Raw genomic sequence first — 23,309 nt, forward strand, 5'->3', positions numbered from 1 at the left:
AGGAAGCGGAGAGTAAAGATTTTGAAATTATAAGTCATTATGTGCTGGAGAGAGTAAGTGAGGTAGGGGGTTGGTGACATAAAATACAGCTGACAAGCCCAGGCAAATTAGCCCAGGACCATTACAAAAATCACTTAATTGCCGGCAATTCTGTCAGGTCAATTGACTCTAATTGAAAAAAAGAGAGAGAATAACAAAAAGAATATTATTGCAGTGAGAGGCAAGTGCCTGAAATGAGGTGAGCAGTCAGGAAACAGGCAGTGATTGGAGATCACAATGCAGCTCCCTCCCTGTCTGCATCTGGCATGATGTAACACGCTGCCGCGGCACAACTTTGACACTTTTAATCACTGCATTTGTGATCGTGCTGCAAGAGGAGGTTACACAAGAGAAAAGATATACCTTTGAATCTGTGCAGCCCACTCTTAAAACCATCTATATTTTCATATTCACCGTTTTCATTCACCAAATTGGAATTGCTATAACTCGATATGTCAGATCACTTTTATTTAGTGCTGTCAGCGCTGATGCGTTGACGCTGTGCAGCCCCACGCACGGGGCGATCCTCGATAACTCGCTAACAGAGATTTTCCGCGTTAATGCAGTTATAGCGTTAACGTCATTTTAATGAGATTAACGCTGACAGCACTCGTTTTATTGTCACGTCACATGTGCTGGTACACTGAATTGAATTGAAACAAGCCACATATAAGAGCAGGAATGTGAGAATTCTAAGAATGAATATATGTACAATTTTAAGGATGCACATGACTAATATGTATGCCAAATATATATATATAATATATATAGCACTACTGGAGAGATTATATATCTGGATTATATATATATATATATATATATATATATATATATATATGTGTGTGTGTGTGTGTGTGCGTGTATACATATATGTAAAATATACAGAGGTCAGCATTTTAAATATTGTGCAAAAGAAATGGTATACATGTGCAAGCATCCAATTACATTTTAAAGATTTGGAAACCACAGGAAGAAGACATTAACAGAATAAGTTAAGTAGTGCTCCTGTAACTATCACCGCTTCAGTATAAGTCCACCACCAGAGTGGATTTAAACTTTCAGCGTTACTTCAATAGGTTCACCAAAAGTACAGCATTCACTGTTTAGGAATTAACCATTTTTATACATAGTTACAGTGGTGTGCCAAGGAAAACATACAATTATTTTGTCATTGTCCAAATAATTATGGACTGCCTTCTACAAACCTCAGTAAATCATGTGTGAGTCATTAAAACAGCCTCCTGCTCAAGTGTTAAGCTCTCGTGGAAAACCTGGACACAAGCGCAGCGCACACAGGCGCGTTTAAAAGATGTTTATTGTCAACAGAGCTTTCAAAGCACAGTCTCCTCAGGGAAAAGCAGCAGCAATCCAGCAGCAGCTCTCGAACAAAGGCTGAGCAGGGAGCAGGCGAGTTATCTCCACAAGCGTCTCTCCCCTTTCTGAATATCTCCCGAGCAGGTCTGCTCTCCACAGCGGCTGGACAGAGAAGATCAAGGTGAGTTTGCACACATACAGCAGATAACGAACAATGAGGGAGCCACGCTTTTATACCACATGTAGTGTAACAATTTGGCATTAACAGAGGGAAAACTCCAGCCTTTTGTATCAAGGGCAACGTGCAGGTGTGTCTTAGGTATGAGGGTCAGGTGTGCGATTACTGGGGTGGAGACCTCAGCTACTCTCTGCCTCTGAAACACAAACCACACGAAAGTGATGGGATTTCTGCCTCTTTTTAGAGAGCCGGCTCTTTCGGCTCCTGAACCGGCTCTTCAGGTTGTTTTGTTGCTTTAATTAATTTATTATTAACAATAATATAAAATTATGCACAAAAGGAATTACTAATGTAAAAAAAAGTGGTTTTATTTATATATGTTTATATATAAATATATCGGTGGCCCCTAGAGACAAAACACGTACAAACTCCAAAACACATTTCTAGCGTTAACTGAACTTCCAAAACAGAGCTACCTAGATCACTTAAATTACACAATTGAAAGCATGAAAGATGTGTATTGTTTGTGTATTTATACACAAGCACTCATATATATTCAAATAATTTAAAAAAAATGTTCATTTACCTGTTACTACCACACACCAAATCCGGTCGTTGGTACTTCCTGGCTTGTGTAGCCACTAGGTAACAAAAGCTCAACACTGCCCCTAGCATCCTGGAGCACTTCTGTTGTGTTTTGTACGTGTTTTGGAGTTTGTACGTGCTTTGTCTCTAGGGGCCACCGTAAATATACTTTTATTTATTCACTCCACATAAAATGTAATAAATAAATCATATAATACAAAAATCAACTATTCACATTTCAACTTTTAACTATTTAAATTTTCAGCTTTTTCCTTTTACAAATTTAAAGTGAAACAACACAAAACACTGCAAACCACAACACAATTAAATATAAATTAAAATATGAAAACAAAAAGAAGATGCACATTCTCTGTCATATGGAGCCTGCATGAATAAACTTTCTGAATCCTTTATCATCTGCAACTGAAAATAGTTGTGGATGATTACTATACCTTTCTAATGTGACGTTGTTGTCCCTGGCTCTCTTTCTCTCTCTCCTCCCGCTCTGTTCCTGTGCTACTGCGAGTGTAACTACCGCCCCTCCCCCCTCTGCCCAGTGCAAAGCACAAGGCTCGTGCGGAGTGAAGCGGAAAAAAGTGCGAGAGAGAGGGTGAGAGAAAGAAAAAAACCCCCACAGCTCGCGATAAGGAGCCGGCTCGTGTCGTTCACTTCAAAGATCCGTCTCGTTCACGACCGACACATCTCTACTGAAAATACTGACGGCGTGGAGGGCGGGGTTGTACTGACCTCTCACCTTAGGAGAAGCAAGTAAATAATTCATGAGGTGAACAAGAAAGAAAACAATGTAGCTTTTTAATAACTTTAAAAAAACGTAAACAAGGATTCAAAGAACATCGACTCAGTGATGCTGACATTCGTGATGCTTTGATTACACTGAAAAAAAAAGTTCTTTCAATTTACTTGATTTTATTGTGTACATCGGTCCCACATAATATGAATAAGTATGACTGACTTAATTTTCCACTTTCCCTCAAGTAATTAATGCTTGTCAAATCAAAGTATTTTATTTACATCAGATTACTTAAAAAAATCATGTTTGATGTACTAATATTAATCTGTTATCATAATATCAATGTATTGCATAATGTCAATATATTTTAATGTTTAACACCAACTTATTTTTATTTGCCAGTGGTATGCAATGATATTATGTAATGTAAACACATTGCAATTATGTTCCTGCAACGCAACTTATGGCTTTAAATCTCTACTTAATTTTTTCAATTGAAATATTAACTGATCATTATTGACAAAAAAGGCAAAGACTGTGAGTGCTACTGAACAATTCACCTTTATTAAACTGTAACAGCAGTGAAAGCAGCAATTCTGCCATGAACAAGTCCAAAATCACATCCATATAAACTTGTTAACACATTTTTAAAGATAGCCTGCAGAAATAACTAAAAGAAAAAGTTAGTTTGAGAATATATTTGCAAATATTTCACAAAAAACTGACCTTAGCAGCAAATAAAAGAAAGTGCTTATAGATGATCCTGTCATCTCTTACATATAACATTTGTATTAATTACACAATTGAAAATGTAAACTAAATTAAGACTACCTAAAAAAAGCAACACGCTTTTATGAATAAACAGATTTACACAAATATAACTTGTGTATTATTTGACAACAGTTTCAGCTTCTGTACAAGTATTTACCTGTACAAGATTTCAAATAAGTTGAGCCTTAAATGACATTGTTACATAACTAATACCAAACACCTACATGAATTTTAATCTTCATTTTAAACATGTAAGCAGGACATTAAGGTTGACTTAGAACATATTGCTAAAAATCGTCAGTAAAAATTTCTTACAACATGATACCAAAAGGAAAAATCATCCTGCATTGCAGTCACATGAGGGGAAAGCAATAAAAACATAAGCAGTATAACGTTACTGAACACAAAATGAAAAACTGCAAAGAATTGCAGAAGTGCAGTCTTTGACTTCTCAATGAAACAGATGGTTTTTGAAAGCAAGAACTTTAGAGAGTTTAGCTCCATCCAGTTCCATGAAAACCTTCTGGAAAACTCAAAGTTGTAGCGAAGGTCCGCAGGGTAGGCAAGGTTTAATGCATACATGAGTCCAAATAGCATTATCACAGCAAATGCTACATTATCCAAATTCTTCGCCACCCTGATGCCTGCAAGGACAACTCTTGTTCATCTGCTGAAGCTTGCTCTTTAAGAAGATAAATTCAAACAGTGGTGTCTTCAACAGTCTCACTGATGGCACGTTCTTCCATGCCCTGTAAAAAAAGAAGCCATGTTAGTCATTTCATGCCAAGTAAATAATATGACACTGTGGAAAGTCGGAAAAAAAAAAAAAAAAAAAAGACAAGTACATACCACATACTCCCGGATAAGCATGCCAGGGTCTTCACCCATGTAGATACACACTCCCTTGACACACTCACGTTCAGCATCAACATCTTCACACTGAAATGAAATGTATGTAATTAGCATCTTCATTCAGCTCTTGTCCTTCATTTAAGTTTTAATAGTGTACTTTACATGAATGTTTTTAAAGTAAAGGCACACAAATTAATAATAGGTTTACTGGCAATTAATAATAAGTTGACAAAGTGAAGGTTAAAAAAACAAGCAGATGTAAAAATACAAAATGAGAGAATTTATCATGGGAAAACATTTGAAATCTTCCACAATTTAAAGTTTCATCCAAAGAGGATCATGTTAAGTGAATGTTGAGGCTTAATCACTTACATTATCCACACAATTCTTTTCAGTATTAGTCCAAGCTCTCCTCTTTGTTGACCAACTTCACCAGGTTGTCCAAGTGGAGATCCAGCTGAGCCAGGAACTTTGTCTGAGGGGGGATGGTGGCAATTCTCTTAACTCAGCGTTGATCTGAAAACATGAGCACAGAGGAATGAGCTTTAAAGGTTTAATACCTGGAAGAAGGCTGCAATCACTCATGCTGAAGAAATGGGCTGTCAAATAACAACTGTGCCTTAACCATTTTAGGCTAATACCACAAGAACACCGTGTATGAGGCAAACCTTACCTCATGGAAATCAATTAGAGCAGGCCATCTTGCCATGAAAGCCTCCACCATTGGTGCATCACGAACACCTTCATGTCTTCTGTATGAAAAAGTCTTTTCCATCTTGAGTTTCACCAACTCTGTTACTCTTTTTTATGTCCAAGTCTGAAACTGCCCTGAAGACAACACTGTCTCTTGACTTCAACGATGAGATCCTCAGTTGATTCAGGCGCTCCATTAGAGAGTGAGCCTTCGACAGGTTCCGTCAGCCAAAACAGTCTTTAGGACCATAGGACTCCCCATAGGACTCTGTAGGCAAAAAAGAATTACATATTCAGAAAGAATCCTTTCAGTTTAGTTTTCATAAAGCTATCCATACCCAATAGTCAAAGTTATAAAGATCAGACATAAAAAAAGAAGAATTTATCTAATGAAATACATGCGACTGAACCTATTACACTTATATGAACACCTTTTATTTCTATATGCCTTTTAAAGTCACAATGTGGACTGATCCAATCTCATAGTCAACCAATGGATAAGTATCAAGGAGTTCACAGAGTGAAATGAGAGTGAATATTCTTGTGGATACTGGGCTGAGCTCAAAAGCTGTCGTGCTCTCTGTACCAGCCACCAAGCTCTCTGACAATGTAGAATATGCTGTGGTACAATGCAGATATGGTTTTTCAGTATTCTGGCAATCCACCTGCTGCCCTTTGGGCCAGTACCATTCCATTTCTATAAGTTATGCCCTTTAATGTCACACACTGTGCAAGGTTGACCTCTAGAATGTCAGGGAATATGTACCTAATGACTTAAGCTATCTCCTCTTTAACTCTTTAAATCCACTAGAAAGGCCGATACAGCTGAGCCCTCTAATTCAGAATTGCCAAGAGATGGGGAGTTTAGATGGTAAGCTATCATCATCTGATGTTTTGACTTCTGTAATCATAAAGGTAAAAATTCCACCATCACAAAAAACATTAATTTTAATTGAAAAAAGGTATTCCAGTCCAGAAGAGCATCAATGGTTTCTTTAAAGTACCAATCTTTCCCTCATTTATACATAATGTTTTGAGAAGCAGCTCACATATGTTCTACACAAAGTAGAAAAAAAAAAGGGGGGGGGGGGGGTCCTAATTTTTGTTAGGACGATGTTGGAAAATTCACAATACATCACTTAATAAGACATACTCTGTTGAACAAACTTATCTCCTTGTAGATATCTGCTGTATTATTTGGGCTTGACCAATAGAATAGTCAAGTAAGTGACACTTCACCTAAAACAATGACTAAATGGAAAAATGATTTGGCATTTATGGGCACAGGTTCTTAAACCCACGTCTAAGGTGGCAGGATCCTATAACTTGAGTGCGTGTCAGCAGCAAGAATTAAGGTATGGCACTGTGGGGCTCCCAGCTTCTTAAACTCTGACGGTTACAGCCGGACTAATTAGCCACTGTAGCCATAACTAGCACGAGTAACACAAACACTATTGCGTCTCTCAGTGACGTTTTAACTTGCTAAGCCATCAAAAACGTCAGTGCTCTCTGTCACATGCATAAATTCCATATCTGACCGACAACAGCTGCTTTCTCCCGACTATGTGCAATTTGTTAATATTTTTCAGCTTTAGCCACAAAGCTAATACCAACTTTAGCTAGCACTGTAAAAACAACATGTAGATGCATTACAGATTACTTTTCTATAGCATGCACTACAACAATTCTGTGAAAACGTACCCAACTAAAACAAATGTATTTAAATTACTTACCTTCTCACTATGCCTGACTCAGTGCCAAAGGTTGCATGTGGCTGAACAGTCTTCCAGAATCTGGCGGTCAATTGCGCTCTCCTTAAATTATGTTGTTGTCTTATTGGATAAGACTCTAGGTCTTATTATCCAATCATATTTAGTTGTTGTCTTTGAATATATTGCATCATTTCCGGTTGTGGTCAAACATGATTACAATGGTTTTAGTATTCTAATTTAGTCACTTTAAATCAATGCAAGAAAAATGAGTAGTCTCAGTATTGTTTATAATCAAGTAAATGGTACTTTATTTAATAATGTAAATAAGAGAAACATGAAAGGCTTGTGTAGCATTAACTAAATTCATTTGTGCAAATTCAAAAGCCTGCCAATTCCCATTTTTTCAGTGTACATTGAAATCATTACAGCACATACAGCAAACTAATGACGACCTTCTGCTGCTTTCTTTTAGTGTATTTCTGTTTTTTTCAACAAAACGTGAAGAGCTCAAGTGTTCAGTGCATTTTATACACTCTTACATACCGTGTTAAAAACTTTAATACACCACGAGCCAATAAATGCTGTTGAAACACTAAAGCTTAGAATAATCTGAATCGTGTTTTAGTCTTGGATGTGTGGCTGCCTGACAAGCAGTGACCGACTGACCCTTTGAGATGAAACCACAAACTCACTCCTTTGGATTCTAGGTTTCATAAATGGATTCATAATTCAGGAATTTTTCATTAACAGCTAATCGACTAACTCAGGTGAGCACATATCAGAGGACTGCAGAGTGTAAGCTCTGCATTCATCCAACTCTATGCAGTAAACTGAAATAGGCCGAACATTTACAGTGAGCGGCACCTATGTGTGTGTGTGTGTGTGTGTGTGTGTGTGTGTGTGTGTGTGTGTGTGTGTGTGTGCGCTCACTCCTTCCTTCACACACCTGTTTCAAGGTGTGGTGTATGTAAGACCTGATTGAAAGAACAGGACAGCCTGATCAGTACAGACTGTGATTAATAGCCTCAGTGATAATAATAATCAGTTAATTGATCACGGCTGTCTGGAACACTGGAGTGTTTTGCGTGTCTTTGAGTGTATATGTGTGTGTGTGTTTATGTGTGTGGCATTTGGGAGTTCTCTTCTTGTTTAAATATGAACTAAATATCTAAATATTTGACTGTGTTAAAGCATGTAGGCCTTGCTCTAAAAATAAACTATATAAAAATGGCTCTTCCCTCTGAGGTTTTTCCCTGTGAAAACTGCAGTATCTCATAATAATATTTGGAATCAGTAGAAGCATTTTTTCTCGGCACTCTCAGTGTCGCTCTTAACTGGTAGCTGAGATTACAAGTTCTTCAGAGTGAGAGTTCACAGCTAGCTAAAGTAGTTGTTGGATTGTCTAAAGGCCCTTCAGTTTGTAGGACTTCCCGTATGCTACACAATTACCCGGCCGTCGACCCGTCCATCTGGGTGATTCAGCAGTCTGAGTAGTTATGCCAGACTGTCTTCCACTGCCTTTGATACTGAGGGATTCCCAGGCTAGCTAAGATGTAATCTCTCCACAGTGTGGAGGATCTGTCCGAGTGTAATCTAAAAATCACGATGGCCCTTCAGTCCAGCAACATTTTGTTTCAGGCTTCTAGCTGTTGGTTGGCTGACCTAAGAATCAGAAAACAGCTTTACACTTTAAATACAAGTTTAAAATCGACCCTTTAACTGTTTATAGGAATCTTATGGTGTTTGTAATTTATCTTATTTCATTTCTTGTTTATTCATTTTTTTTCTTTACCAAATTCAATAATTTTGCTGTTTTTATGGAATTAGGCTGTCAGTATCCTGTAAAGCCCTGAAGGAAAATCTGAACCCAGACTAAGCAAAAGGTGCTTGAGCTGCAGTTGGTCAGATTAGCTTATATTTAAAGGAAAAGTCCAAACCTGAAATGTCAACATTGTAATCCAGTAGCACCTGGAAATCAAATGTGAACAAAAGACAATGGCTGAGAGACACAGAGGCATCTCGGAGAGAGAGACAGAGGAAAAACTTCAGAGGGAAGAAGAAGAAGAAGAAGAAGAAGAAGAAGAAGAAGAAGAAGAAGAAGAAGAAGAAGAAGAAGAAGGGCAGTGGAGTCACTGACATCTGTGGGTCAAAGTGGAGCCTCACACAGAAAACAGCACACACTGTCTTTGTTCACTTCACCATTATGTGAACTGAGCTGAATTCTGAGCTGAGTAACAATGTGTGTGTGTGTGTGTGTGTGTGTGGGTGTGTGTGTCTGTGTGTGAGTCGTGTGTGAGTGGTGGTTGTGTGTGTGTGGGTGTGTGTGTGTGTGTGCGTGGGTGTGTGTGTGTGCGTGTGTGTGTGTGTGCGTGTGTGCGCGTGCGGTGTGTGTGCTGTTTGTCGTGTGTGTGTGTGTGTGTGTTGTGTGTGTGTCGTGTGTGCTGTTGTGTGTCGTTTGTCGTGTGTGTGTGTGTGTGTGTGTGTGTGTGTGTGTGTGTGTGGTGTGTGTGTGTGCTTGTCTGTGTGTGTGTGTGTGGTGTGTTTGGAGCTGACTAAAACAACACTGTGGCAGTGCTGGTGTGTATTTGGATATTATGACTGAGATCTTAGTATCAAGCATCCATGCATTTATCATTGTTTCTATTCAATTCACTTCAGTTTTATTTATACAGCGCCAAATCACAACAACAGTCGCCTCAAGGTGCTTTATATTATAAGGTCGACCCTACAATAATACATACAGAGAAAAACCCAACAATCTCTCCATGAGCTTCATGAGGTCGTCACCTGAAATGGTTTCCAACAGTCTGGAAGGAGTGTGCCTTCAGTTTTGAATAAATCTCCAACAGTGTCACCAGCAAAGCCCCCCCCCACACCATCACACCTCCTCCTCCATGCTTCACGGTGGGAACCATGAATGTAGAGACCATCGTTCACCTGTTCCGTGATCATTTTGCTAGATCTTAGCGCAGCCTTCGATCCATGAATGTAGAGACCATCGTTCACCTGTTCCGTGATCATTTTGCTAGATCTTAGCGCAGCCTTCGATACCATCGACCACAAAATCCTACTCAACAGGCTGAAGGTTCTGGCTGGTATATCTGACACCGCCTTAGACTGGTTTTCTTCCTATCAGACAGGACCTTTTCTGTTAGGACTCCTCTAACACTGCTGCCCTAACCTGCGGGGTTCCACAGGGTTCAGTATTGGGTCCATTGTTATTTTCTTTTTATATGCTTCCTTTAGCTGCATTATTCAGTCTTTTGGTGACTTATCATTGGTGGTCTTATCATTTCTATGCCGATGACATTCAGCTGTATATGTCCTTTAAGCCTCATCAGCTGGATAGGCTGTCCACCCTAGTCCAGGCTTTAACTCAAATCTCTGATTGGCTTTCTAACAATTGTTTTAAACATGAACAAGACCGAGACCATGATCATAGCTCCTCCTGATCTATATTATAAGATCATTCCGGTTCTTGCCCCTTTCTGTTCTTCTGCTGAGCCAAATATTCCAAATCTTGGAGTAATATTTGACTCTTCTCTGGGCCTTGACTCACACGTAAAATCTCTGTCTCATTCCTGTTTCTTTCATTTAAGGAACATTTCTAAACTGCGACATATGGTCTCCTCAGCTGAACTGGAAAAAATTGTCCATGCATTTGTGTCATCGCGTTTAGATTATTGTAATTCCCTGTTTACCAGCTTGGATAAATCATCTCTGTACAAAACGCAGCAGCCAGACTACTAACTCGCTCTAGCAAGCGAGCTCACATCACTCCTATTTTATGTTCTTTACATTGGCTCCCAATAGATTTTAGAATTCGTTTTAAAATCATTGTTTTAACGTACAGAGCACTAAATGGCCCCAGATTATTTATCCAAGCTTCTCACTAAATACACTGCTGCTCGCCGTCTCCGCTCACAGACTCAGAGTTTGTTGGTTGCTCCCAGAACACGTCTGAAGATGAAAGGGGGCGGAGCCTTTCAGTCTGTGGCACCTAGGCTGTGGAACAGTCTACCTCTACAACTACGTTTGGTTGACTCTGTGGAATCCTTTAAAAAACAGTTAAAAACTTTACTGTTTAAACAAGCTTTCTGTTGACCAATGCTTTTTACATTCTTATATTTTAATTTACATTTAAACTCTATATTGTGTATATTGTGCATTTTGCTATTTATCGTACTGTTTATTTTAATCTCTTTGTGCAGCGCTTTGTGACTGCCTGTCTATGAAAAGCGCTCAATAAATAAACTTTACTTACTTACTGTGTCACAAAAAGACACGGCAGGTGAAACCACAGATGTCAGATTTGGTCTCATCAGACCAAAGCACAGGTTTCCACTGGTCTAGTGTCCATTCCTTCTGTTTGGCTCAAACAAATCTCTTCTGCCATTTGTGAAACCACACAAGTGGGAAAAGGCTACAAACAAACCCAGCACCGTCATCACTGCGCCTGTACACCGAGCAGCAGGTACACCATCGCCTCCTTTGTTATGGCGTTTATGTCGTAAACAAATGACGTCACAGGACTTTCAGCCTATAATGACACCATGCACATTAGGCGGTACTCAATTGTAATGGAAAACGAGTCATGTTGAGCCGATCTGAGTAGGTACTGATGGAAAAGGGCTACTAGTCTGTCTCCTCATCCAGGACCAGTTTGCCTTGGGAGACGACATAGAAGAGCAAAGTGCCAGCTGAGCTGCTGGGATCACTGCTGCACACAAAGTGCTCCTTCATGGAGGGTAAGACAAAAAAATTTATACTACAAAAAGCAGAAAAGAATCGAAGGTAAGCATAATTGTTGTGTCAGTACATTCAAATGTTTATGTTTAAAAAAAGTAATATGAAGAAAGAAAACTTTCTGTCCCAGATTTTTAGAGAAAAGAGAAAAAACTGTAATTTTGTGACTTTTCAGGGAACATCACCCAGCTGGGCTGACTCGGTTCCTTTTCACATAATGTGAAAATGTGACTCATACATAGATACAGATTGCATTATGGGAAGTGAAGTAATATTATGTAAGCTTGACCCCAGTGATGGGTTTGTATGTTCATGATGAATCAAAAACAGCTTTTTGTCAGCTCCTGTCCCATCTCACTGACTGACTGACAACACAAACACGCAAAGTAAATAAAATGGCTTCCACAGGTCTAGCAGCTTCCACAGGTCTAGCAGCTGGCAACATAATTGGTTGGTCAATATTATTGACCAACAGCCTTTATTAACCCCCTACAGAATAAAATATGACCATTTTGTATGTGCACAATGCCCCTTGCCACGGTGCGCTGTGCAGTGCTGCAGTGCAGACACACTGTGCTGGCCTGGGTACCATCCATAATGTGTTACCACCGTCACCTCAGTGCTTTACCTCCTCTCTGTCACTCCACAGCCCTGAAACAGCGGCTGTTAACATTTGAAGCAAGAGCAGAAAAAAGCTAATTGGTGTGCCACTGAAACCATGGGCCTGGTATTCTGTAGAAAGCTGGGCTTTGGAGGGCCATTAATTAACCTTAGTGCTATGATTACTACTTACATTAGAAGGGAATACATTAGAAGTGGCAGCAGGCCTCTTTTTTTCTGCCCTGTACTTCAGAGAGGGCCCCGGTGGAGCTCTCCATGCCCCCGCAAGCAATGATATGTTAACGGGGAAGCAACTAATTAGATGTCAAAAATTCATAAGGCCTATCTTTAATATTGCATATCTATCCCCAGCCTGTCACTTCAAAACAAGGGGGATTGCATAAACAGGGCAACCGCAACACAAACTCCCCCTCCATCCCCATCATGGGACCTGGGTGGGTAAGGTGGGGCATGCAGCTAATGAGCTGCAACAGGGAGCCATGCTAGGAAGGTGAACGGGAGGAAGTGGAAGACTGAGGAAAGAAGAAGAGGGGACCGAGTAGAAAGAAGAAAGACAATCAAAGGAATTTCTATTACAAATGCCACAGAGGACATTCTCTGAACATCAGTGAGGAACACTGGACCTACCGTACTGTCGCCGCCTTTCTTGCTCCCAGTCCTTATGATTAACTCGAACAAACAGTTCGATCATATTTTATTTGAATAATAAGATATAATGCACTATAATTGCTGCCTGGCAGTTTCAGGCCAGTTTACATCCATCCATGTCTATTGGGAGTAATATATATACAACATGGAGAAATGTCATGGCTCACATCTCTGAAGTCGTCTTTTAGGTCTCTGATAACCAAGCACATGTGGTCTGCCTGTACAGGGATTGTGAAAAAACAGGTCTTTCTAAAGAGCTTAATGACCTTGAGCATACTGCTGTTGCAACAAGTCATCCATTATTTTTCCCTCTCCTAGATCTTCCACACTAAGTGGTAATCTAACCAAGTGGATAACCACAACAGCTCAGACCACAGGAAGTTACAGTGTGCGGTTCACCAGTGCTCTGCTAACAAGTTCAAAGCCTCATCTGGTATTAACACCATCAAACATCTGCACTGGGAGCCGAGCAGCTCCTGCAGGTGTATCAGTAGGTGGACCAGAGCTGTTGTCAGTATAGTGTATGAGTGATGATCTTTTTCAGTGCCTTCAGTGGTTCTGCTGTTGGTCTGAGTCAAGGCTTTATTTTCAGTCACTTCCTTTAATATTAGTCCTTCTGGTTGCTTTCTGTGTCTTAATTCTCCTCATTGGTTCTTTTTCTCACCCTTGTTATTGTCTTGATTTACTTGTTATGTCATCATCTGGTCTTGTTCCTGTGTCATGTGTCTTTATATTTAGCTTCCCAGGATCTGGACTTACTTGCAATTTTTAGAACTTCAGTAAAAGTTCTCCAGGATTTCTGAAGGTTTGACGTTTTTCTCCAAAATAAGCTGCATTTTTATTCCATTTCATTCTATTATCAGACAATTTTCAGAGGAATTTTTAAGCCACTTAACAATAACACATGAAACATTCGATCGTAAAAAAGCACCTAAGTAAAAAGACGAGTCAGTGTATTTGGATTCAATGTAATTCGTTGGTACTGCGTTGTAGGTGAGATAAGAACACAAAGCAAATCATCAGAACAGTGGGAGCTTAGGCTAACCTGATGCTGAATGCTGGGAGTTTGAGCTGGTCCTTAAACACCGGGCACTGGCTACTAGAAGGAGATCAGCTGTGGCTGATGAGAGACTCACCTACAGGCGGAGCTGGAGAAAGGAGCACCGAGATACACCGGCAAGAAGAAAACAAAGGCTGGAGGGGAACCTAGAACCAGCCCCACGTGATGACAGCATGAGAAATGAAAGAATGAAGGACCCGGCAGTATAAAAAGACTGATGTTTCACAGGCATCAGTGTTTTTTTTAACAACAGGCAACAAATCTAATGAGGACTTTAAGTACTTAATAGTTTTAACAGTTAGTTGGTTAATTCCGCCACATATTCACTCACTGAGTGGACACAATAAAAGACATAAACTGATCCTATCAATCTATTGGAGATTATGTATGGGAATGTCAGGAGCAGGACCACGCCTCCAAACACGCTCCTTCTGGTTGTCATCTACAGAGGTTTCCCCAGTTCTGCAAGCTGATCCTTCCCGTTTACGTGCCCCACTCTCCCTCCTTGTTCTCATTTCTTTAACTTCTTCACTCCTGTTTACTACACGGGGATCTGCCAGGCCCAGGGGCCGTCAGCCAGTCCCCTTCCAGGCCTTCCCCAAACCGCAGCTCAATTTATGTCAAAGCATCACCTTTACCTACTAAAACGCTGTCACACCTAAAATGAGGACATGGGCCCAGCTGTGAATATCAATATTCAAAGTGAATGCAAGCTGCTGCTGGGCATTGAGAGGTCACAAACAATGAAGCTCAGTTTAACCAGAGTAAGAATCAATATCTTCACCAAACTAAGATGATAAAGTACATCAGCTCCTTGGCTGGCAGCTATGCCACCAGACTAATGGCTCTAAAAGCTAAAATTAGCTCCTCTCTGGTGATCTGGCCTACATGAGATAACACATTTGATGTTATTTAAAGAACAAATATAAATAAGCACACACTTTGTAAGTCACAGCAATGTCCCTGCAATATAAGAAACAGTTTACACTGTTGCTTTATTTCAGCAATAGCGTGTTTTAAATCTGCAGTACTAATCTCCTCAGCTTCTTTCTGCGCCACCAACAAACACCACGCCTGAGTGCTCTGCAACATTGTGACATCAAGACCACGGGACATTTCATCCTGCACCATTTCAGCGAGATCAGTTGGGAAAATATAACATTAGAACAAAATGTCGGGATATAATATTATAATACAATATAAAAATACCAGTATTGGTATCTTTGGGGGTATTTCCATGCTCTAAGACGCGACGCTAATCATTATGTGTACAAATCGAAATACTTTCTTACAAAACATTCACATATAAACAGCACGAACCATTAACAGCTGCTAAATAAAATAAAATGATCAAGTATAAAATGATTATTAATCACATTATGTATCATGAAGAATAACTATTAATAAACTATTTGAATCCATGTTCATAAATGCATAGTAAGAGGAGTAATAATGATGAATTAGGTATTTATCAATACCTTACTGATGCTTGTGTGTAGTTATTATAAAGCTGCACCAGTTTAGGGAGGTCTGAACAATATTTACACCAGTTTAACTAATTAAAAAACTATGTCGGCACAAATAAACTGCCAGGCAATAGCTTTGTTTTCATTTGCACAGTCACATTAATGACAGTTTACATACTTTGCAGACATTTCTTCCTTTGCTTTATTTATGTTTTTGGACTGACGATATTTGGACAACCAGCTAATGCTAGCAGGCGTGACCCATGTTTCACCAAGTTTAATGACATTTACATTTGCGAAGCTGCAGCTTTGCAAAAATGCATATTTGCAAAGATCATAATTTCCACTGCACTGAATAGTCCTCTGAAAACGTCCTTCTTCACGTCACTGTTTCTCCAAAGAAGAAGGTGCTGAGTTTCCGTCACTACTTTCTTTATAGTCAGAAATCACAGCTTCTTTGGACTGGCCACTTAAGTGCTGCTTATATGTAAGATTTCAGTTCATTTATTGAAAACCAGTGTACATAATTAAGCTTTGTTTCCAACATTTATAATGCACCTTCATTTTCTTAGCGCAACCAGACATTTCTCCCTATTTGCTCTTTAGATAAACCAAAAGAGAATTCAGTTGTGTCATGCATACCTGTATCCATTCAAAGTTGGATTAAGTAACACATCCTGACTGCTGCCCACTGAAGCAAAAAATTAGCCTGCTGGCTTCAGTGAAAGGTCGCCGTGCAGGGGAAGAAACGCGGGGTCACTTTACTCTGACTGTGAACTCTTGCTGCAAGTGAGTCAAGCTGCTGACAAAAGTCAGACAAGAAAGGTCCAGCTGGTCGTTTCAAGAGCTGATGGGAGCCCTCCATTTCCTCTAACTGAGATGTTCACTGTCCCAGTGTTACACTGTTTCATGATGTAAAGCAGTCACATTGCTGTGCGCAGTCTGTTTGTGTGATGAGTTTATCCACTGCGCTGCCTGAGCTAACTGCTGCAAGCAGATAGGATCGGGCTCCATGTCATTAGGTTAATTGAAAATCCTATAACTTCTTAGAGTCGTACACTTTTGTTCAGCTTGTTGATTGAAGTCTCTGCTTAGTTAAAGAGATAAACACCGTACATGCAAAAAGGAAATTGTGTATAACTTTATGTTGGGATCACTAATTGGCAGCAGAATCGTGTGTCAGCCGTTTCCCAGAGCAAACCGAGCACCTGGAACGGAGGACATTTATACCTCTTTACCTGCAGGTGAACTATTTCATGATTGTGTTCCCTCAGGTGTGTTAGCCAACAATAAAATGAAAATGACCTGACTTTGGAATGAATTGAGATGGTAATGACCTGCTGATCTGATTTGTTAATGAAACTGATGCAATTAGCATCATGTGGCAGCGTCAGTGTCAAATGGTGAAATGAAAAGTTCTAAATATAAACCACACGTCCACCCTGTGTGAGTCTGACACTACGTTTTGCATTTTTCTGAACACAACCTAAATATAGGATCCGTTTGAACTGGAAGCTTTGTACCTGGGCCAGTCCGGCTCGTCTTTCTGGAGACTTCTTCCTGTGTATGTACAGTGGGGTGGATTCTTCATGGCGTGACACACACGACTGTCCATATTTGTTTATTTAGGAGTTAATTGGTCCCTTTAAGCTTGCACTCTTATCTCCCCCTGTGGAAAAAAGCGTCTGGAGATAAGCAAAAGATGCTAAACTTTCATTTTGCGAGTGTGATGTGCATTCTAAAATCTCCCTTTATCACTCCCAGGCTGCTCTTCAAGCACATGTGCGAGGGGTGCGAGGGGTCACGAGACAACCAGCAGATTGTTTCCATCACCCAGAGGATTCAGATACTTCCAGCCTCACCTGGAGTAAAGTAATGACAGTGAAGTTTTCTGACAGTCACAACTCGTCCATGATTTTAGATTTCTGCTCTTTTGTTGGCAAAATTTTTATTATCAAGGAATGTAAATGTTCTTAATGAAGCTCATTTATTCAGATGGAAGTTTCCTTAGACTGCCGACAGCGGTGCAACACAGCTCAAAGAAAGAATTTACATGAGCGGCCCAGTTAATGAACTGACAACTATCCCTGTACTATCTGCTATATCTCTTGTTAAACTGTCACCGTCACGTTTTCTCTGCTGCAAATGTGACGGTGACAAAAGGGCCGGATGATTAGAAACTCAGCCGGCCACCCCCACGACTGCTGCACATCTCAAAGAGGACGTATCTGGACTCTTTTTCTCCGTGATACCGGAAAAGGTGAGGAAATGGTCGTGGTGGCCATCTTTGCTACTGGCCCAGTGCCATCAAATGATTCACCTCATTAAGGAGCCAATCGGGTATAATGAAGCATGGGGCAAAGTCGGTCGCTGAGCCCAATCAATTCTTTGCTGTGACTTGTCATCCTCCTCACATCAAGGTAGTGCAGTCACCAAGGAGCACAAAGACACATGAAGGGTGGAGAGATTCCGCAAAGCTGGTGACCCCCCCCACACAAACATCAGTGAGGTCCACCTCCCACATCCTTTCCTCTCTCACTTCCTCCTTCTCAGTCACCTCCTCATCTTTAAATCAAACAGCCCACCCACCCCTCACTCCCTCCCCACCTGTCACACATTTGGGAGACAGAGGGATGGAGACAGCATCGCTTCGTTACCAGCCTCACACTCGGAGCTTTTCAAACAGATTTCGGCTAATGAGGGAGCATTTAGAAGCTCAGGTATGCCGACATCTAGAGGAAGAGGGAGCTGAGTGGGGGAGGGTTGTGGTGGAGTACAGTGCGGCGGTGAGACACGCACATGCACACACTGCACAGTGCAGCGTGCTGCATCCTCACAGCTTTTTTGTTTTTTGCCTGTGAAACCCGCACACACAGAAAGCATAAATTCACCTGTATGCACAGTTTCTCTCACACACAGCTCAGAGTTGTCAGTGCAGGTGAACAAAGTGAATGGGATATGTGAATGACAATAAAGATTTCTTTTAACATCAGTGAGGGGAAGGCAGGCGGCAGGGTGGAGGTGGGAGGAGGATGAGTCTAGAAAGACAGGCTGCAGAGGTTTGCATTACTCTGAGGGACCCATCGACTGCATATGCCATCTTTAATGATGAGGCCTTGCCAAACTGGCACCCAGTCAGCCAACCAGGAGAGTGTAAAGTGGGAGAAGAAACCCTGCAAAGCCATTATTTCAAACCTCTGTCTCTCCTTTTTTCTTCTCCTCCTCACCCCACTCTTCCTGTTCCTTTAAATGTGAGTTTTAATAGACACTGCTAAATTTCCTCTGTCTCCTTAAAGTTTAATTCACCCACTTTTCTCTCGCTCCTGCACCCCCATTATGGAGCAGCGGCAGCAGCTGCAAACAGGGCATTATTATTTCATAAAATGAAAACATTCTTTTGAGATGAAGGAACGAGAGGACGAGCTGTGGCAATATTTTGATGGCACAGTTATAATGGCAGGACCCACTTTTTACACAGTCTTACCCACGTTAATGACTGAATGGCTATTCTCTACTTTTCACTACTTTTGGGCTTCAAAGTTACCAGTTTTGTTTAGATGGTAAAAACTTGTGATTTTGAACCCTTGTAAAAAAAAACAGCTCTGCTCAGGTAATATTATCAACTGAAAATATTTTGTGCTTCATTTCTCAAAAACATCATTAAGATCAGTTTAGCAACAAAAAGCATCTCTGTCCTGTTGGCTCAGTGTTTCCCTGTGAGCCGGCTGATCAGGTGGTGGCCCTTAATGTCATTCACATGACTTGAGCCTTTCCTCCTGCCTTGGACACACTGTAACTCTGTTGTCTTTGACTGTAGTCACCAGATGAGGAAGACGAACATTTAACCTTGCATTGTAAGAAACTGAACAAATGAATTAACCCTTTAAAGCCGGTTGGAGTGGGCACGCTCCGTTTTGCGCAACTACTTTTAAGCAGAGAAGTTGTACTTACATCTGATGCCATCAGCTTGTCCTAGGTCAGTTTCCTTCCACATAAAGCTTTGCAAAAATTGCATAAAAAGCACTTGCAGCAACAAAAACATAATATTCCAGAAACAGGCTTTGCCGATCTGATCAGCTGTTCGTAACACTTCCTACGTTAGAATAGACGTCAGCGCGAACTATCGCATGTCCGCCATGTCCTGCCCGAAACCGGAAGTGACGTCATTTTCGCGGAAGTGTAGTTTTTTACCATCAGGGCCTCATGAGCCTATACTGGTGTTTTTAAAAGTTATGTTTGACTTTATGACTTTCTGTGTCGTTTCTGGGATGCTTAGGACTCATATTGCACTGCTGGAAATAGTTTATTTTGATGCATATGCTGCTTTTTTGCAAATTTGCACGTATAATATTTATTTTCGTTTTTCCTGCAGTAGTATAAAAATTGGTGTATTTCAAAAATAAAACTATGAAGACACTCAAAATAAATTTCCTGTGGTGGGAAACTATTTTGTGCAACTTTTTTGTATTTACAGTTTTGAGGGATAAGCCTCTTAAATTTCTCTAACTAGAAATATATGTTAAAAAAACAAAAACGATTTTCAATTTTTTTGTAGTTTATTGCACTTTTTTGCAATTTATGTAATTACTATGCACTTAATGCAGACATATTATTAAAATTTGGGCTATAATGGTTGTATTGATGTATAGCAACTTGAAATGCTCCCAAAAATGGCTCCACAGCATGTAAAAATATAATATAAGCTCTGGAGGACTTGGTTCTATGGTAGGTCTTAAAGGGTTAACCGTCCCCTTTTATAGAGGTCTTTATGAAGATATTAAACTGCATATGCTGCACACTGCTCTGTTAACACACAGTTGTAGGTTTCCCCATGTTTAAAATTAGTTATTTGCAGTCAGTGGTAATATCTTCATACTGCACATAGCTTTTGTAGTTCCAACTCCATTTTTCAAATGTTATTTATATAATGCCAGATGACAACAAAGGTGACCTCAAGGCACTTAATATTGTAACGTAAAGATCCTACAATCTTAGAAAAAATCACTCCGTCCCCTTGGCAACAGCGGGAAGAAAAAAATCCATTTTAACAGGAAGAAACTTCTGGCAGAACCTCAGGGAGGGGCGGGGCCATCTGCCCCAACTGGTGGGGGTGAGAGGTGTCAGGGTTCCTGGGTCGTTGACCCAGTGATTTCAGTTTGTTCATGTTCAGTTTAGTTCGCCACATTAATGTTCTCACTTCCTGTTTTTTCCCCGTGTCAGCTTGTCTTCCGTGTCATTAGTCAGATTATGTTCAGCCCTGTACTCACCTGTTTCCAATCATTGTCATCATTCAACCTGTGTATTTAAGGTCCTCGGTTTCACCAGTTCTCTGTCGTGTCATTGATGTTGATGTTCATGTCGTCCCTCCGTCTGTATGTTCAGTTAGTCAGCCAGCCAGTCTTTCAGCCAGCCACTCCATCGTTCCTGCTTTGTTCATTCACCCTCCAATAAATCCTCTTCACTTCTGCACCGTGAGTCCAGCGTTTGGGTCATCTCTTCCACGCCTCCACACACAACCTCTGACAGAATGACACGACCCGTGCCAAGAAGACACGCTTTTGACCCAGCGGACTCGGACCTTTACGAGCGGCAGGACGCAGCGCTCTCCATTTGGGCGGAGAAGCTCAGGTGGAAACAGCGGCTCTTCTCAGAGAGGGAGCACGTCTTTGAGGGGACTCGTCTGGCTCTGGGCGGGCCTCGGAGACGCCGCGGTCCTCCACCTGCTGCCTCACCTGCATCGGAGCGTTCGCCGCGGAGAGTGGGCGTCGCAGGCCAAGCTTCGGCCGCTCGCTCTCCCGCTGCTCCGCTCCTCGCTCGCCCGCCAGCCGTTTTACTCACCGGACCTTCAACCTCGCCATGGCACAGCGGCTCCGCCTACCACCTCGGCTCAATGGAGGCTCCCGTGCCAGAGGCTCGGCTGTGTACCCCGCCTGCTGTCTCTTCCCGAAGAAAGCGGCGCACACGCCGCCATAAAACGGACTACTTTCAGCCACTCCCGATGGTGAGCTCCAGTGACTGTTTTTCGCACTCACCATCTGATTACTCACTTGAAACGCACAATGGACCCACTTCTGATTCATGGGGAGTCTCCCTCCTAGACGAGGACGTGGACTGGGAAGAGTTTTTCTGCTCTTCTCCAAAGACTGTAAATAGTGGTGGCAGAAAAACCCGAACATTCTCCAATAAACCTGCCAGTAACACACACTCCATCACCATTTCCACACCCATTATTCAGCCATTTCCCACCAGCATGGGGGCCCAGTCCACGCCCACACCAGTGCCAGCTCCCAGGAGGAGGGCAGCTGCGACCCGGTCTACCTCCACACCTGCTTCTGTTTCTCAGGTGGGGGGGACTGGTGTCCAGCCACCTTCCGTGCCCGTCCCAGCGCCCAGGCTGAGGGCAGCCAGAACCCAGCCTGACCTCCCTAGAGACTTGGAAGAGCTAACCGGTTCACCTGCTACGTCACCACTTCCTCCAACTCCTGACCCAGCCTTTCACGCCCTCGCACTATCCCTAGTTAGATTAGCTGAACTGTCCCCTGCCCAGGCACCAGCCTTACTAGCCCAAGCCGTAATTTTATCCCCGTCACTAGCTCAGTCTGTAGCTCAGCCATTAGCCACACCAACCTCAGCTCCGTTGTCAGCCTCGCCTACCTCTGTTCATCCCTTAGCATCTCCACTCCAGTCAGTTCCCTCACCTGCTGTTCAGCTTTCACTCCAGTCAGTTCACTCACCTGTAGCTCAGCCTGCTCCTCTCCAGTCTTCTGTAGCTCAGTCCCCTGTCCAGTCAGTCCAGTCTGCTCCTGTCCCCCAGTCGCCCGTCCTCCAGCCTGTCCAGTCTGTCGTTCACTCTTCTGTAGTCCAGTCTGCCGCCCAGTGCCCTGTAGTCCAGTCGCCTCCTGTTTCCCAGTCGCCTGTCCACCATCCCGTTCAGTTCCCAGACCTGCAGCCACAGCACCCAGAGCCAGCTGTGAGCTCTCCAGCTCCTCAGCCAGGGGTTTCCGCACCCGCTGGCCCGGCCGCTCCTCAGCCAGGGGTTTCCGCACCCGCTGGCCCGGCCTGTCTCCAGCCAGAGGCTTCAACTTCGCCCGTTCAGGCCTCTGCCTCAGCGCCCTTACGTCCCGTCGGCCCATGCCTCAGCGCACTCGTCCTCGTCCTGGCCCAGCCTCAGAGCCTTCGTCCTCGTCTGGCCCAGCCTCAGAGTCTTCGTCCTCGTCTGGCCCAGCCTCAGAGTCTTCGTCCTCGTCTGGCCCAGCCTCAGAGTCTTCGTCCTCGTCTGGCCCAGCCTCAGAGTCTTCGTCCTCGTCTGGCCCAGCCTCAGAGTCTTCGTCCTCGTCTGGCCCAGCCTCAGAGTCTTCGTCCTCGTCTGGCCCAGCCTCAGAGTCTTCGTCCTCGTCTGGCCCAGCCTCAGAGTCTTCGTCCTCGTCTGGCCCAGCCTCAGAGTCTTCGTCCTCGTCTGGCCCAGCCTCAGAGTCTTCGTCCTCGTCTGGCCCAGCCTCAGAGTCCTTCGTCCTCGTCTGGCCCAGCCTCAGAGTCTTCGTCCTCGTCTGGCCCAGCCTCAGAGCCTTCGTCCTCGTCTGGCCCAGCCTCAGAGCTTCGTCCTCGTCTGGCCCAGCCTCAGAGCCTTCGTCCTCGTCTGGCCCAGCCTCAGAGCTTCGTCCTCGTCTGGCCCAGCCTCAGAGTCTTCGTCCTCGTCTGGCCCAGCCTCAGAGTCTTCGTCCTCGTCTGGCCCAGCCTCAGAGTCTTCGTCCTCGTCTGGCCCAGCCTCAGAGTCTTCGTCCTCGTCTGGCCCAGCCTCAGAGTCTTCGTCCTCGTCTGGCCCAGCCTCAGAGTCTTCGTCCTCGTCTGGCCCAGCCTCAGAGTCTTCGTCCTC

The 23,309-nt window shown here is 42.6% G+C and overlaps 1 protein-coding gene and 1 long non-coding RNA gene across 2 annotated transcripts; one reads left to right on the forward strand and one right to left on the reverse strand.

Moving 5' to 3' along the window:
• Positions 1–3,331: 3,331 nt before the first annotated feature.
• On the reverse strand, positions 3,332–7,307 carry LOC121812544. The gene is made up of 4 exons (XR_006053151.1): positions 5,164–7,307; positions 4,863–5,006; positions 4,488–4,577; positions 3,332–4,387 (listed from the first exon to the last, which is right to left on the reverse strand). It is a non-coding gene; the product is annotated as an uncharacterized LOC121812544 (long non-coding RNA).
• A 13,323-nt stretch (positions 7,308–20,630) lies between these two features.
• On the forward strand, positions 20,631–22,620 carry LOC121812543 (leucine-rich repeat extensin-like protein 5; the record flags this gene model as incomplete). The annotated part of the gene is made up of 1 exon (XM_042215054.1): positions 20,631–22,620. A coding segment is annotated over exon 1 (1,657 nt), but the record flags the coding sequence as incomplete, so codon positions are not given.
• Between the last annotated feature and the right edge of the window lie 689 nt (positions 22,621–23,309).

The sequence above is a fragment of the Haplochromis burtoni genome, unplaced genomic scaffold (assembly GCF_018398535.1).
Source record: "Haplochromis burtoni strain Fernald_Lab_line unplaced genomic scaffold, NCSU_Asbu1 Contig_650, whole genome shotgun sequence".
NCBI classification, from domain to species: Eukaryota; Metazoa; Chordata; class Actinopteri; order Cichliformes; family Cichlidae; genus Haplochromis; species Haplochromis burtoni.